The sequence below is a fragment of the Tursiops truncatus genome, chromosome 9, assembly GCF_011762595.2.
Source record: "Tursiops truncatus isolate mTurTru1 chromosome 9, mTurTru1.mat.Y, whole genome shotgun sequence".
Classification (NCBI taxonomy): Eukaryota; Metazoa; Chordata; class Mammalia; order Artiodactyla; family Delphinidae; genus Tursiops; species Tursiops truncatus.
The window spans coordinates 6,924,046-6,938,767 of NC_047042.1; the positions used below are offsets into that span (position 1 = coordinate 6,924,046).

General features: G+C 57.3%; 2 protein-coding genes and 1 long non-coding RNA gene across 10 annotated transcripts in view; 1 reads left to right on the forward strand and 2 right to left on the reverse strand.

The window, feature by feature from the left end:
• On the reverse strand, positions 1–12,340 carry DBNL (drebrin like). 7 transcript variants are annotated; one of them, XM_033862794.2, is made up of 13 exons: positions 12,185–12,339; positions 8,628–8,683; positions 6,601–6,713; positions 5,915–5,989; positions 4,766–4,912; positions 3,895–3,972; positions 3,433–3,584; positions 3,277–3,322; positions 2,777–2,870; positions 2,081–2,176; positions 1,866–1,978; positions 1,537–1,633; positions 1–1,055 (listed from the first exon to the last, which is right to left on the reverse strand). In XM_033862794.2, the coding sequence occupies exons 1-13, from the start codon at positions 12,265–12,267 to the stop codon at positions 916–918; spliced, it is 1,290 nt and encodes a 429-aa protein (XP_033718685.1). In that variant the 5' UTR covers positions 12,268–12,339; the 3' UTR covers positions 1–915. The 7 variants fall into 7 exon arrangements, with proteins under 7 accessions (XP_033718685.1, XP_033718682.1, XP_033718684.1 ...); XM_033862791.2 differs by having other exon boundaries at positions 1,866–2,002; XM_033862793.2 differs by having other exon boundaries at positions 3,277–3,325.
• LOC141279498 (uncharacterized) lies at positions 12,298–14,317 on the forward strand. Its single transcript, XR_012333832.1, has 2 exons — positions 12,298–12,391; positions 14,084–14,317. It is a non-coding gene; the product is annotated as an uncharacterized lncRNA (long non-coding RNA).
• UBE2D4 (ubiquitin conjugating enzyme E2 D4) overlaps positions 12,833–14,722 on the reverse strand; it is a 23,579-nt gene continuing 21,689 nt past the window's right edge. For both annotated transcript variants that reach the window (XM_073809494.1, XM_019939327.3), the window contains one exon: positions 12,833–13,249. In XM_073809494.1, the coding sequence (XP_073665595.1) occupies positions 13,243–13,249 (7 nt within the window). In that variant the 3' untranslated portion in view covers positions 12,833–13,242. The remainder of the gene's footprint in view (positions 13,250–14,722) is intronic.

Genomic DNA, 14,722 nt, shown 5'->3' on the forward strand with positions numbered 1-14,722 from the left:
TTGCAGTCACACATTGACCTTTATGCCTCCTCAGGTGGCTAAGGGCTGGTCAGAGGTCTGAGGGTGCACACATGAGGGCTACAACAGGAGGGATGGGGGCTAGGGCCGGTGTAGGGCAATTCTTACTCCAGAAGCAGGCACGGATAGGCTGGGGCAGAAAGAAGGAAAGACAGTAGGAACAGGCCACCATGGTTACTTTCCCTAAACCGTATCAACTGAGGTGCACACCGGGGCCAGCAGACAAGAGTGAGCCACGTGGAAGGACACGCAGTGTCTGTTGATGTTTTCACCTCTTCCTTCACATACTTAGATGGGGGCTTGGTTGTCCCTATCTCCACTGCCCAGAGCCCAGGCAGAGGGACAGAGAAATGGGGAGCACAGAGCAGGTTCCAGAAAGACTGCTACCAAAATTGTCATGACCCACTCTGACTTTGGTCATAAACTCTAAGTTCACTGTTCCCAAGGGTCACTGAAGCTACAGACACTGTCCCTTAAAGCCAAGAGGAAAAGGAAAAGAAGGCAAGTGCACAAGAAGACCTCTAGATGCCCCTGCTCAGACCCGCCCCCGCAGACTGGCAGTGCCGTACCCCTTGGGCAGAGGTCACTAAGAGGCTGGCCCTGAGCAGGCTTGGCTCAGTGTCTTCTGTTGGGGGTCAAGGACCAGGCTGGTTGGGAGGACTTGGGAAGCTGCTGGAAGCACGTCTGGAGATCACCAGGTTATTGCTGCATTTGGGGCAACAGAGGCCGAGCCACCCAAGCCAGAGGGAGCCCGAGGGCCTGCCCTCATCAGGGGGATCCCATTCCTAGAAAAGTGCCGTACACAGCCCTCACGCCGCCTCTGCCAGCAACGAGGAAGTCGCGTCTGGGAGGGGAGGGGAAGCACAGCCCCTGGCCTCGGCCAGCAGTCGGGGCCCTTTACTCAATTAGCTCCACGTAGTTGGCGGGAAACATGCCAAAGTGGCCGTCCGGCCCGTAGCCACGCCACCAGCCTTCGTCGATCACCTCAATGCCCGTGATGAGGTTCTCAGGGTCGAAGGAGATCTCGGTCTCGTCGGCTGCAAAGAAGGTGAGCCCAGATGCGGTGCTGAGGGCCCTGGGCCAGCCGGCCCTCAGCCTGTGCTGACGCTGCTCCTGGGGCCACTCCCCCAGCACACACCTTCCTACGGGGCCCGGCCCTGGGCTCACTGTCCCAGCGAAAGGCTGGAGCACAGCACTTCCACACATCAGCCTGCTCCCTGAGGCCTCTACCCAGGGTCAGCAGGGGCACCGGCATCCAGGCCTGGCCCCTCTTCTCTAGTCGCACTTTCCGGCACTAGGACAAGGCGGGCAACTGGGATTCACACCAGTGGACAGCAAGTAGCTGCCCGCAGCATGTGGGGAGGCCTGAGCTGTGCAGGGCACCCACCCACTCTCCCTTCGCACCCTCCTGCCTTCCCTTCTGACACGCCCCGGGGCTCTCCCCTTGAGGGAGTCTGCAAATCCTGCCTCCTGATCTTGGGCCCTGTGGTTTGAGGTGGCAGGGCTGCAGCACGTTACCTGCCTGGTAGTCATACAGGGCCCGGGCACAGAGCCCTTTCCCACTCAGCCCCGGGTAGTGGTCAATGCGCTCAGAGCTGGTATCTTGCTGCTGCACCTGCCCACGGATGGGAAAGAAGAAGAGAAGTCTGGGATCGTGGTTACCCAGATTCAACCCTGCCTGTGACCAGGGCTCACGGCAGACTTGGGGGGAGGGCACACGGGGCACGGGATGCTCCAAAATTAAACAAGGTAATTCACAGGTAGGGAGCCACGGAATGGTACGGCCAAGGAGCGCGTTTCCGGGCACATGGGCCCTTCACACATCTGCCCTGCTGCAGAGAACCCACCATTGGAGGCTCCTCGTAGAGGGTCTCCTGCTCTGGGGGCTCCTCGTACACGGCCTCCTCTTCCGCCGGCACCGAGCACGGAGGGGCGCTGGGCACCGGCTCCTGGCGGGGATCTGCACGGGAGGACACGGCCCACTCTGACCCAGGGGAGGGGAGAGGACATGCCACGTCTCCCTCCCACCCCCAACTCCCCACAGGGCAGCCGAGAGCCTTGCCTGCCCTGGGCCTTGAGGTGGCGTGAACTGACTCTCTGCTGAGGGGGGTCTCCGGTTGGGTGAGCTGCTTCTGCAGGAAGGGGCTCCTCAGCTTGCCTGCAAACCAACGGTAAACATCGAAGACATCACACTGCTGGAAAGGGGGAAGAGCCGAGTCCTCTCTACCCCTTCTGTGCCCTGTGTTGCCCGGAGGGTGGACCTGTTCTGGGACAGTGGCTGTCATACAGGGAGCGAACAGGGACATGCAGCAGCTGCAGGAATACCACCCGCTGTGCACACATCTCTCACACACACGCATGGTACACTCCAAGCAGCCCCTTGGCGGCCACGTGCAGTGCTGGAGAGCTGACCAGCAGTGCAGTCCGATACAGCCTTTGGGGGCCAGAGAGGTGACTGATGCAGGCCCGAGACCCAGCTAACAGCCCAACGTTGGGGGATTTACAGGGCCGGGGCTGGAGGGTGTCCACTCTAGAGCCACACACGGCCCCTCTTGTCCCACCACGTCAAGAGCAGGAAGGGGACACCCAGGTCCCCGGCTCCCGTGCAAGAAGCAACCCTCATGAGCACGGGCTCTCCTTACTCATCCCTTTCACCTTCTGATACATCTGTCACTAAGTCAGGGGGCCCTGCCCTGGGACCCCAGGCTCCCCTTCAGCCTTCCCCTGCCTCATAGCTGGGCGCAGAGCAAAGTCTCACCTGGCTGGGGGCTGGAGATGGGCGTGGTGGACACGGCCCTCTCCTTCTGCTTGAAAATCTCCCGTGGGTGTGCTGGCTGTGGACAGACAGGCTCCTGAAGGAGCGCGCACGGAGCCGGCAGTGAATGAGGATCCGGGAGCCATCGGCCTGCCTGGCTCCCTGCAGCTGTGCAGGGGGTCAGGAAGCAAAACACCAAAGCTGAGGGGCTCACAGGCCTCTTCCAGCATCAGGCGGAGGTCCATGCCGGGCTGAGCTTCTGCCCTTGGCTCTCCTCTCCACTGACGGCCCTGACACACCACGTGTCCCACGTTCTAATCTGCCCCAGCAGGCTGCAGGCCCCTCCCAGTAAGCGCCTCCCTCAGGCCTGCTGGGTGGGGTGTGTGCATCTGGAGGGACCCACACGGCCACCACGGCTCACAGCAGGCAGCCTGCGCACCTGTCCCAGACGAGCCTCAGCTGGTCGGGAACCCGCGCGCATCACTCTGGCCCTCAAGACTCACCTGCTCCTCTCCGCTCCTTGAAAGCACTTCCTGCTGCTCATACTTCCTGCTGGGAGGGGCAGAGGCAAGAGCTGCAGCCCGGCCTCGGCCCCCCCTCCCCTGTCCTGGGGGACAGCCCTTGGGAGGGGAGAGGAGGTGGGGGCAGCACCGCCGCACCTGTGGGGCCCGGCCTCGCCGCCCTGCTGCTGGTGGCGCTGCTCCCGGAGGGCGGCCTCACGCAGCTCCCGCTCTCGGCGCTCCTGCTCCAGCCGCCGCCGCTCCTCCTCCGCCCGCCGCTTCTCCTCCAGCTTGCGGTTCTCCTCCTCCTTCTGCGGGGAGAGGCGCAGGCGGCTGCCCCCTCGGCCTCGGCGCTGCCGGCGGCATGGACCCGCCCAGGCAGCCCGCACGGGCCGCGGTCAAGTGTGGGCTCTACAGCAACACTCGCTGCCTGGCCTTGTTCCCTAACACCTCTGACCCCTAGTTCAACCATCTGCGAATGGGTGCTACCAAGGACATCTGATCTAGGAGCTTATTGTAGGAAAAACCGAGACACAGCGAGTAAACCACTTCCTCCTGTCTGCTGCATACGGGACCAGACCGAATGCCAGCTCTCATCCTCATGCCCTGGGCGGCACTTACCTCTGCCTTGGCCCAGAAGCTGTCTTTGCCAACCCTTTTGATCTCAGACACGGCGTTGGTCTTCTGGTACACAGAGCCCTGAGGCGGACAGAGAATTCACTACAGGGTCGTCGACAGAGCAGAGCATGCAGGTAAGAACTGTTAGGATGGCACCCGGCAGGCGGAGTGGCGCCTGGCCCGGTGGCCCATAAGGAGACTGATACCAAGAGGGCCTGAAAGGCCCTGGAAACCACAAGTGGGGAAGCTCAACCCCAGACAACACTGGAGGAGTCTCTGGCTGCACCAGGCCCCTGTGGATGGAAGCCAAGGCAGGAAAGGCCCCTTGGCCTGCCTGAGATTCCTGGAGGCGGGGCAGCTCTGAGGCAGGCCTCTGGACAGGGGCCCTCAGACAGCTGACTGCCATGGCAGCGCCCACAGGGTCTCCAAGAACCCCAGCTCCCATCCCGCACCGGACCACAGGCCCACAGGCGTCCGTCTGCCCACAACTCAGAGGGGCCTGCCCTGTCCACCACCAGAAGTTTCTCCAAAGCAACCACCATCCAGGGCGGCACAGGACACTCTGGGGCCACGGCCTGGAGGGTGGATGGAATTTCCCCGCAGAGAACCTCTGCGCACACACAAGAGGCTCTGGAACTACCAGGCAGGGTCAAAGGCCACGCCTCATGCCCACCAGCACCCACCTCACCAGCAGGCAGCTCTTGCTCCTGTCAGGCTCGGGGTCACCATCTGCACCTCAGTCCGGCTCCAGGACCGGAAGCCAGGCAGGGGGAGCCCAGCCCCCGAGGGAGAAAGCGCTGAGGGCGGGCCGAATCGGTCCACAGCTAGAACCGCGCGCTCCTGCCCGGCCACCTCAGGCCCACACAGCACTCACCACCGGGGCCTGGGGGCCTGTGTCATGGAAGCGGCTGCTCTCTCCGTGGAACGTGTAGTTGGCCCCGGAGGCCCTGGCCACCTTCTGCATGATCCACTCGGGCTCCACGTCCTCCTCGGCCCTGGCGTTGACGGTCACGTGGGCCCCCTGCAGCAGGAGCGACACTTAATGAAGAAGCAGCATTGCAATCCCAGGAGAAGACAGGCCGCACACCTCGGCCTGCACAGCGCAACAGCTGCACCGCGCTCAGGGTCGGGAGACCCTGCCAGGAACCAAGGCACGCTCGTCCCGAGGCCTCAGAAAAACCAGCTGAGGGAAACCCATCGCTCTTGTCCCAGCCTGCGTGGGAGGCCCTTGCCCTCCACGGTGTGGCCTGTTCTGTGCCGCTGTAAGACAGCCCCGGCATTAAAGGGCTTCTTTCTAGTGAATGAAATCCAACCTTCAAAGTCATCTGGAAACAAACACATTTTCTACAAAAAGCAAGTTACTGATTTCTTCTTGAGAAGTTACAACTATGACCTTGTTGTTACTAAATACCAATAAGCTTGGGACCTTCTCTTTCAGCTCCTAGATGGAGAAACTGAGGTGCATCTGAAGAAGCGTTGGCAGAACCAGAAAACAAAGTCCTGAGCCTCCTTGCCAGTAACCAAAGAAATGCAAAGAGTAAGCTGACAAGTGAACAACAAACGCTTTTTGATACAAAATGCTTTTGAAGTTAAACGAGGTTCCATTATATGATGACTGAAATAAATACGTGCAGAAATGGACCAGAAAGAATGCGTTAAAGGGAACATGCACGTTGAGGTTGCGAGCAGAAGCAGCTTTCTTCTCGTCCAAATCCTCCTAGTACTGCTAGAAGTTTGTACTTATAAAACAAATGCAGCCCAAGGCCTAGCCCCGCCCCAAGACCAGCTCCAGCAGGGCCTCCTCAAGGTCCTTCGTCCTTCCTTCCCGCTGAAGCCAGCTTGCAGGTGGCTCTGGCTGCCTCCTGGGCAAGACGAGAGCAGCCTCTGGCTACGCCCTGAAGTCCAGACAGATCATCGGGATGTGAGGCACACTTCTGACTCTGGCTGTGATTCCCGCTCACTCACACCCTGGAACCTAGGGACCTGGTGAACTCTGTGAGGCCCTGTACAGAGCAGCCCTCACCTTCAGGAAGCTGGCCATGGTGCTGACGTGGTTGGCGCACGCTCCCTTCCGTACGTCATTCACACCCTCGCCGGTCTGCAACACAGCACACCCAGCATGACCCGCCAATTCCTCGGTGTGACCCAGGTCTCCCCGCAAAGCCACTGCCCACTCCAGGGACTCAGCAGTTTCCCTGTGTCCCGGGAAAAAGCAAACCACAACCCCAAAGCAGAGGACACGGTGAGCCCCCATACCTCCGAGTCAGGGAGGTTCTTGGAGCAGGACGGTCACCAGCGTCCACTGTGGGGCGTTGCCTTAGAATTCCCTAGTCCCCACCCAGGGGGCTCCACTTCACTAGAGCCCCTGTCCTATACTCCCAGTGCCCTCCCAGCCCTAATCCAGGCACTCTGCTCCCTCAGGATGACTACCCTGAAGGGGACAAGAACATGAGTGCCCTGTGATTGTGTGTAGTCCATTCACAGGAGTAGTTCTGGGCTGGAACAGTGAATTCTGCACTAGCAAGGCCCTAGGTATTCTTTGGGCCACACTGAATTAATCCACTATTCTGTTCATTCACCAGATTCAAGCTGTTCTAAAGTCAGGTCCTCTTCCACTCCACTCACAAAAGGCAAAGCACAAAGGAAGAAAAGGGAGTTTTTCCAGGTCACACCTAGGTGAGAACTCAGAAGCCCTCAAGTTCCACATACCCAGTTGATGAGGACAAACTTGGGCAGGCCGGAGTTTGGGTCCTTCACTCTGCAGAAGGCGTACATCACCTTCCCACTGTTGAGCTCCTCCACCATTTCCTCCAGGCCCCCCTCTGCAGCAGTCACAAGGAGAGTCAGGGGCAGGCCAGGCACCCCACGCCCACCCTGGCACCTAGTCCATCAGGAAAGGGAACCCCAGCTGCCTCTAAACCAGGGTTCTCAGCCCCATCTGCGTCTGAACCAGATTCCTAGGACTACCCGCACTAAGCTGATTTATGAGAACTGGATGGGACCCAGGATCTACATTTGTGAAAAGCACCTCAGCCCCGCTCACCACAAGAGAAGCCCCTAAGAGGCAATGAAGACAAAGGAAGGAAGGGAGGGAGGGAGGGAGGGAGGGAGGGACGGAGGAAGGAAAGGCACCTCAGGTGATTTTTTAAGCCACACTAGTCTAAAAACCACTCCTGTAAACCCACACGTGATTCTGGAAGTAAAAATGTCATTTACGCTACAAACCAGGCAGGCACCAGACCTCCAAATGGAGGGGCTCTGCAACAATTTTACCATAGCCTGGACTCCACAAACCGCCCTGGAATAACAGGGCCTGATGTGAGGCACCCTGCCCTTACCCACGTCTGCTCAGACTCCAGGGCCACCCAGAGGGTCCCAAGCAGATGTTAGCTCTCCGCCATATAGGGCCTCAGCTCTTAGACTCTCTGAGTGGGGATAAGGGAGTGACGGGGCATAGAAGTGAACCACCCTATGCCGTTCTCCCCTGACACTCAGGCTGTGAGCCCCAGCACGTACTAGAGTTTTGGGTTCTCATCAGGTGTCCCAAACCTCCTCAGACCGTGAGAAGGACCTGGATCAGGTATTTTAGCTACAGGGCTCCAGGGAACCTGGGGCAGTCCTGAGGCCCTGCTCTGGGCTCTTACAGCAGAGCCTGTGAATACCACTGAGGACGGTGGTATGAAACTCAGCTGAGCTCTGCAATTCTCAGTCCCCTACGGCATCACACTGCACCTGAGACCACTGTCAGTGGCAGTCCTTCTAGAAAGAGGACCACTAAGGAGAGGCACTCGAAAGAGGGAGACGTTTTCTACCAACAAGTCACCAGAACCATTCATGGGGCAAGCAGAGAACATGCTAGTGAACATGCACTGAACAGTGAAGCCGTGTCACTCAGGTCAGGTGAGCTGGCCTTGAGAACGAGGAGTTAGGGCTATCAGGTGGGGGGCCTGCAGTTTCTACCCCTCTGCCCAGCACTGGCCAAGAGCCTGTTCTTCCCGAGGCACTTCCTATCATCCCGTATTTGAGTAGCACTTTTCCAGGTCACCCTGTCCCAGTGGACCAATGTGCACTGATGTGACCTCTCCTGGGTAAGCGTGTGCCCAGCAGGAAGAGGACAGAGGGAAGGATGTGTCCGCACCTTCTCCTCCACCACGAGCACCCAGCTCTGTGGGACTGTTACCCTCCCAGCTGCAGCCCAGGGCTAAGGATGCAGCACAGGCCCGGCCTTGGGCTGCCTGCAAGCTGGAGTGGGCTGGCCTATCTCCCATCTCAGCTCTTCCAACTACAACACAGACAGAGAGCAGCGCTGCCTCGCACCACCAGGCAGAGAAAGCCAAGGAGAAGGTATTTTCACTTAGAAACATCTGAAACCTAAAGCTGGCCAGGAGGAGCTGTGAGTGCCAGGGGGCCCACACTGCTCAGTAGGAGCCTCTGTCCTGCCTGGCTGGCTGCAGCCGGCCCGATCAGGGCACCAGGGAATTCCTGAACATTGAATGAAACTGACGTGGGGGAGGCTCACCCTTAGCCACGGGAGGTGTCACTGTAGTCTCGCCACACGCAGGGGACACCTGTGCACCCTGAGTGCCCTTCCTCCCGCTGTGGCGGCTGAAATGCCAGCAGAGATGGAGCAGTGACGTCACGACTCCCTCCCCTCCACGCGCCTCACCCTCCCTCCCGGGCTTCTGCCTCCTGATGGTCCATAAGAGCCCATCTGCTTCCTCACTTATCATACTCACCCCCAGTGCCAGCCACACGGATGTCATTGCTGTTGCCTTCATAGGTAAAGAGGGCCCTGAAACAAAACACAAACAGGCTCTACCACCATCTGCCCTCACTGTGCCCACCAAGGCTTCACGCTGCGCCCCAAAGAGCTCAGCCTGGCAGTAGCCCTGTAGGCTGACCCAGACCCCACTCTGAACTACAAGGCGGGACCTCAGTAGGCCGCTGGGCCTCCCAGAGCTGAGCCTTCTCAGCTGCAGCCGGCCTGTTGTGAGGACAAGCCTATGGAGACGGGGAGCATACATCCACTCGGAAGAAAACTAAGCTGTGAAGTTTTATGGCAACCTTCTACACGTTTACGTGTGAAACACCCACCTAGCTACCACGTGTGTGCATTTGAACAAACAAAAGATACCTGCATATTCCTGAAACCAAAGCACCCCAAGGAGAAGCAGGAAGGAGAAATACGTGCATTTCCAATGACCCTGTGTGTATCTGTGGTCTTCCGGGAAGCCTCAAGGGTTGCTGGAGCAGGTCTGTCTGGCCTGAGGCCCTTCCAGCACACACAGGCTTTTATCGGTTGCATATGGCACCGGAAACCACAGGGGCCATGACTCAACACGCAGTCAGGCTCCTCACAAGACAGGCTCCCTGGCTGGGCACGTGCTGTATCTAGCAGAGCCTTAGGTCTCCACAGGTGACCCTGGGTCACACCGCCCTTCTCCTGTAAGCCTAATTATTCATAAGAACTCTGGTAAAGATGTGGCCTTATAAATTATGGTAAATTGTATTAAATCTGGGCCACGGAAGGTCCCTTGACCAGAACAAAGGTCACTCAAAGAGAACATTTTAGAAGAGGCGGCTCTGTGCAGTCCACATGAAGCCCAGACATCTGCATGAACTCTGCAGCAGCCCAGCTCCAGGGAGTGCTGGCAGACCACAGGGTGAGGGTGCTAATCCATCAGACAGCAAGTCAAAGGCAAAACCCGGTCTGGGGTATCATCACCCCACGCTTCACGGCACAGGCCTGCTGAGGCGCGCCAGACAGAAGCTCCAGGGTCAACAGCCTGACAGGAACCATGTCAACGTCCACTCAGCTTCCCCAGGGCCTCGCTAATGCCACTGGGCAGAGCTGCCTAAGCCTGAGAAAGTCAGAAGAAATTAGACCCAGGTCCAGAGATCTGGCTGGGAGGGAGGACAGACTGCCAGGAAAGAACCACTGCTTCCCAGCAGAGGAGAGAGTGCAGAAGGAGAGAAACACTCAGAAAAACAGGGAAAAGGAAGATTGGGTGGTGGCAGACATCCAGCCTCTGGTGGCCAGAGTCCTGACCAGCCTTCCTCCCGGAGGAAAGAAGCCCCTGGCTGCACAAGACAGGGGCCCCGGACAAGCAGCAAGAAACGGAGATGGCTGCTCAGCTTAGCTTTTCCAAGAAGGGATCCAGCAGCTAGCAAAGGCCACGCTCCGTGCCTGCTACCTACCCCTCTGACTTCATTCCCCTCCACCCTGGGCTCCAGCCTAAGCCACCTTCCTGAATGTTCCCGGTTCAGAGGCTCATACCACATTCAATCAAACAACCCTTCTTTCAAACCGACATGAAAAAAAAAGTGGTGTGTTGGCTTGTGCAGGCACATAGCACAAGGAGTATGGGGCACTGGGCACCTTATAATCCAGTCACTTCCCAAAAACCCAATCTGAGACCCTGCTGCTTGCTAGCGATGGGAATGCAGCTTCAAATAATCCCTAAGAGGCCCTGCCCGTGGAACCCCCCCCCCCATAGTGTCAGATACTGTCAGATAGTGCAGTGGGAGCAGGAACTGAGCAAACATGCCACAAGCTAGGGGGAGAACCACCTGCGGGGCCTAGCCCGGGGCACCCACTCTGCATGAGAAACATGTTATGACCCGCCAAACCGGAGACCACCTGTTCTTGCTCTGATATCCTCTTTTTCCGCACCGCTCTCAGTACCCCTACATCAGGCACAGAGATGGGGACAACCCCACCCTTTCTGGTGAAGAACAAAGGTGACAAGAAAACCAGTGAGGGTGTCTGGTGCATGCCTGAAGGCAGTCAACCAGGGAGATGGGAAAATGTACTGCAGCCAGGGAGACAGGAATCCAGAAAGGCCTCTCCAAAAAGGCAACATCAGAGCTGAGAAATGAAGTTTGGGGAGCCCCCTAGGATGATGTGGAAAGGCGCTCCATGCAGAGGAAGCAGAAAGAACAAGAGCTATGAGGAGAAAACTGCTTTGCAAGTTTAAGGAAAAGAAAGAAAGGTAGAGTGGTGGTAAACAGGTGTGACCACAGCACGGTAAACAGGGGGGGCAGTCAGGAGCCTGTCGGCCATGGCAAAGAGTCCAGGCTGTGTTTATGATGCAACAGGAAGCCACTGCAGAGCTTAAGCAGGGAAGTGACATGGATCTAGATATTTTTTCAGCTAGTGAATGGAGACCTGCCCACATCGACGTGGCCCCAGAGATTCTGCAGACCCAGGCAGCTGGTGTCCTGAAGCTCTTCCCTAAAAGGCCTGGGGGTGAAGGAATGGCAAGGCAACAATGCCCTCAGTGTCACAACAGTACACTGTACAAAAGCCACTCTGTGCTGGGCACCAGGGAAAGTAGACACGAGAAAGCAGTAGCACCTGACAAGTGGAGAGAGCCACAGTAGCTCAGCCACGCCCAGCGGGCCCCTCCCTTGGCAATGGGAAAAGGCTCCCAACCCAAAAGCTGGTCACCTCACTCGATCGTACTCAGCATAGTTTTTGGAAGTACAAGTTCTCAAAACTGGTCAGTGAACACACTTTAAGCAAAAAGGAAGGTAACAGAGAATTACCATGCAAAAAACAACCCTAGCTGCAGGACAGACAGCAGGCCCTATGTGTGGGCTGCCCAGGGCTCTCCCAGAGACTTCAGATCCAGGCTTCCAGTACTATAAAGCCCCTAACACTGACAACCTAGGAAAGGATGTCACTGGGAGGTGGACGGAAGATGGGACCTTTTCCCAAACACATAACCAGCATCGTCCTTTCCTTCATCTCCCCATAGCTCAGGAATATGAAGTATATTCTTCTTGGAGAAAGGGAGGTTCTCAAATACACATTCACAGGGAACCAGGGACTTAAACCCCTCCACCTTCCTGCTTGACATCTCCAAAGCAAGGCTGCCAGACCACCCTCAGAGGGCCATCCCTGAACACAGAGTTTGGAAGAAGCCGGGCGTAGCTTCCGCTTTCTCAAGGAGGGCTGTGGAGGGCCCCTTTGTCCACGGAAGTCCCCGGGCAAGAAAGGAGAACCTGGCGAAGCCCTCAAGCACAGCCAAGTACAGGATGCATCAACGAGGCCCGTACGGCCGAGACCGGTGGCCAGCGGAGGGAAAGGGCTGGGGACTCACCGGACCCCCACGCCGGGTTTAACCTGCCCACGCACGGTGGGGCAAGGGGTGACAGGGTGGGGACCGCCACCCCCCCGGGGTGTGGCGCAGGTGCGGGGCAGACAGGGCTCCGCGCCCCCTGGCCCCAGCCCGCTCCCGGCCCGCCCCCGGCCCGCCCCCGGCCCGCCCCTGGCCGCCTCGGCGCCCACCAGTCGGTCGGGGACTTCCCGTTGACCACTTGCTCGTAGGCCTCCTGCAGCGCCGGACCGTTCCGGCTCAGGTTCACAGCCATGGCCGACACTGCGGCGCCCGCGCCTCCGCCGCCGCTTCCGGGCCCGGGCAGCCCGACGCCCCGCCCGTCGGCCGGAAGCCCCGCCCCGACAGCCGGAAGCGGAAGCGGTGCAGGCGGGGCCCGGGTGAGCGGGCGAGTGCTGGCTAGGCGTCTAGGGGGCTGCTGGGGAGTTGGGGCCCGCGTGCGGGTCGCGGTCTGCAGACAGCTGGACGAGGGGGTGGAGGGAGGGCGCGGCCTTCTGCGCGTCCCCGTGCTCTGCCCCGCCGAGCCCGGGCGCGCCTTGTGGGTCCGGCGGAGGGACCCCACCCAGCCCCCTGTTCGCTACACTCACGGAGCACCGTGCATTTTATTCTTAAACTCTTGTTGCAGTTAAAGCACTTGCTTGAGAATCCTGGATTCATGACAGGCACGGGATACCCCGATCCTCTGTGTGGACCCTCAAAAGAAATTTTATCTATGAATGAAGCAGGCATGAGTTAATGAGAGGAATAAAAATGAACACTAAGTGATGGTCACACTGCCACAAACCTAACTCGAAGTGCTGTCGTGTTTCTTTGACCTCACCTGAATTTTCTAGTGAGGTAGAGGATGCGGTGGCGGAGGAGAGATGAGAACCTGCCCCGTGCTGGTCCTGTTAACCCAACCAAATTTGGGTCCACTGGCCCCAGTGCAGTAAAGCCAATCCACTGACATGAAGTTGTGAAGTAAAAGTGCAGCATTTATTGCAGGGCGCCAAAGCAAGGAGTCCTGGCAGCTAGCGCTCAAAAGATCTGAGCTCCCCACGCTGGCTTTCAGGGAAAGGTTTCTAAAGATAGGGTGAGGCAAGGGGGCTGAGGGGGTGTGTGATCATCTCGCGGACATTCTTCTGATTGGTTGGTGGTGAGGTAACCGGTAATCAACATCGTCAACCTTCTGGTTCCAAGCAGTCTGGGTTGTGGGCAGCACGCAGTCAACTTCTTCCACCTAGTGGGGGCTTCAGTATCTGCAAAAAATAGCTCAAGGATATGGCTCCAAATAATATCTATAGCCTTTGAGGAGGCAGTAAAGGGCCTTGACTTTGTTTAGTGGCTAAACTATTATTATTTTGTCTTGCTTGACTGTTTTCCTTTGTTTCTGCATTTTCTCACTTCTCTGATTAAATTTATTCGTTGGAACTTAGGGAAGGCCTAGAAGGCTAAAGTTTTTCTAAAGACAAGAGGCAGGCAGAGGACATGGTGGCAGGGGCGGGGTGTCTGCTCCGGGAAGGCCCCATAGGGTCCTGCTCCGTCATGGTCCTGGTTCTTTCCAGGCCCTGGCTGACTGATGGAAGGGGTCCACCATGCCTCAACCTGCACCTGACTATGACTGACCTACCTGGAGGGAAACAGAGACACATGCCCGGCCCACAGCAGCTCACAGCTTCCTCCTCTGCCCTAGAGAACTCCCCCACTTCCCTAAAATTCAGATCCACAGTCCCATAGGCCCTTAGAATTCCATGCTTTGGAATTCAGAGTCATTCAGCTTTCAGAAAATATCGCATATACCCTTTATACTCTATAAACTCTACCACAGGAACCCGAGCAGAGTCTGGTAATCAAACGTGTTCATTTTTCTGCAGTGACGTCTGAAAAATCAGTCAAGTGGGTTATAGAAAGACTCTAAATAGCCTCATGGCAGTTCAGGTCAGATTTTGCTGCCAAATCAGTTACCAAAATCTTAAGGTGTTGGGGTCTGGACTGTGCATTTAAGGGCTTGTAAACCTTATTTGGGCACAAATACTTTTCATTTGTTATGTCCATTTTCATTGCTGTTCACATCACTGTTGCTTGTCTTACAGGCAGAAACTCTGGCATCTCTCTGATGGACAGAGCAGTTACCTGGTCCCACCCTGGGGAAACCTTCGGTCCTGGCCAAATACTCCTCGCCTTCAGCAGCTCTGTCTGCGGCCCTGCTCACTCCCCAACCACCCTGGATCTTCTGCAGTGTACAGGTCTCCTCGTTTCTCCACTTTGACTTCGCTAATGTGTTTGCCTCGGAAAAATGAACTCTAGTAAATGGAGGCCTCCCAGCTCTCCCGATTTCTAGTCTATTTTTTGTCTTCAGTAACAACTCTGCTGTCATGTTTTTCCTCAGACTTGACCTTCAGGTGATTTTCTGATCCGCCCCAGTCCCTTTGCCTCCATATTCCAGGGGAGTTCAACCCACAGACACTCGTATTGTTCTTGTTTCTTATTTTCTTTGGCTCCACATGTCTTTGTTTTCTCTTCTTTCTCTGGGAATGTTCCTATTTAAACACGTCCTAGTTACCAGTTTCCTTCATCCACTTGGTTGCCAGTCCCCCAGCCTGGGGGCCCTGGATCCCTAAGGCCTACTAGGGAGCACTTTTCAACACTTCAGTCAACTGGAGGCGGCCCTACCTTGCCTGAATCAGGCTGTGCAGACCAAAGAGGCAGGTCTCTTTGTCCTGGCACTAGAT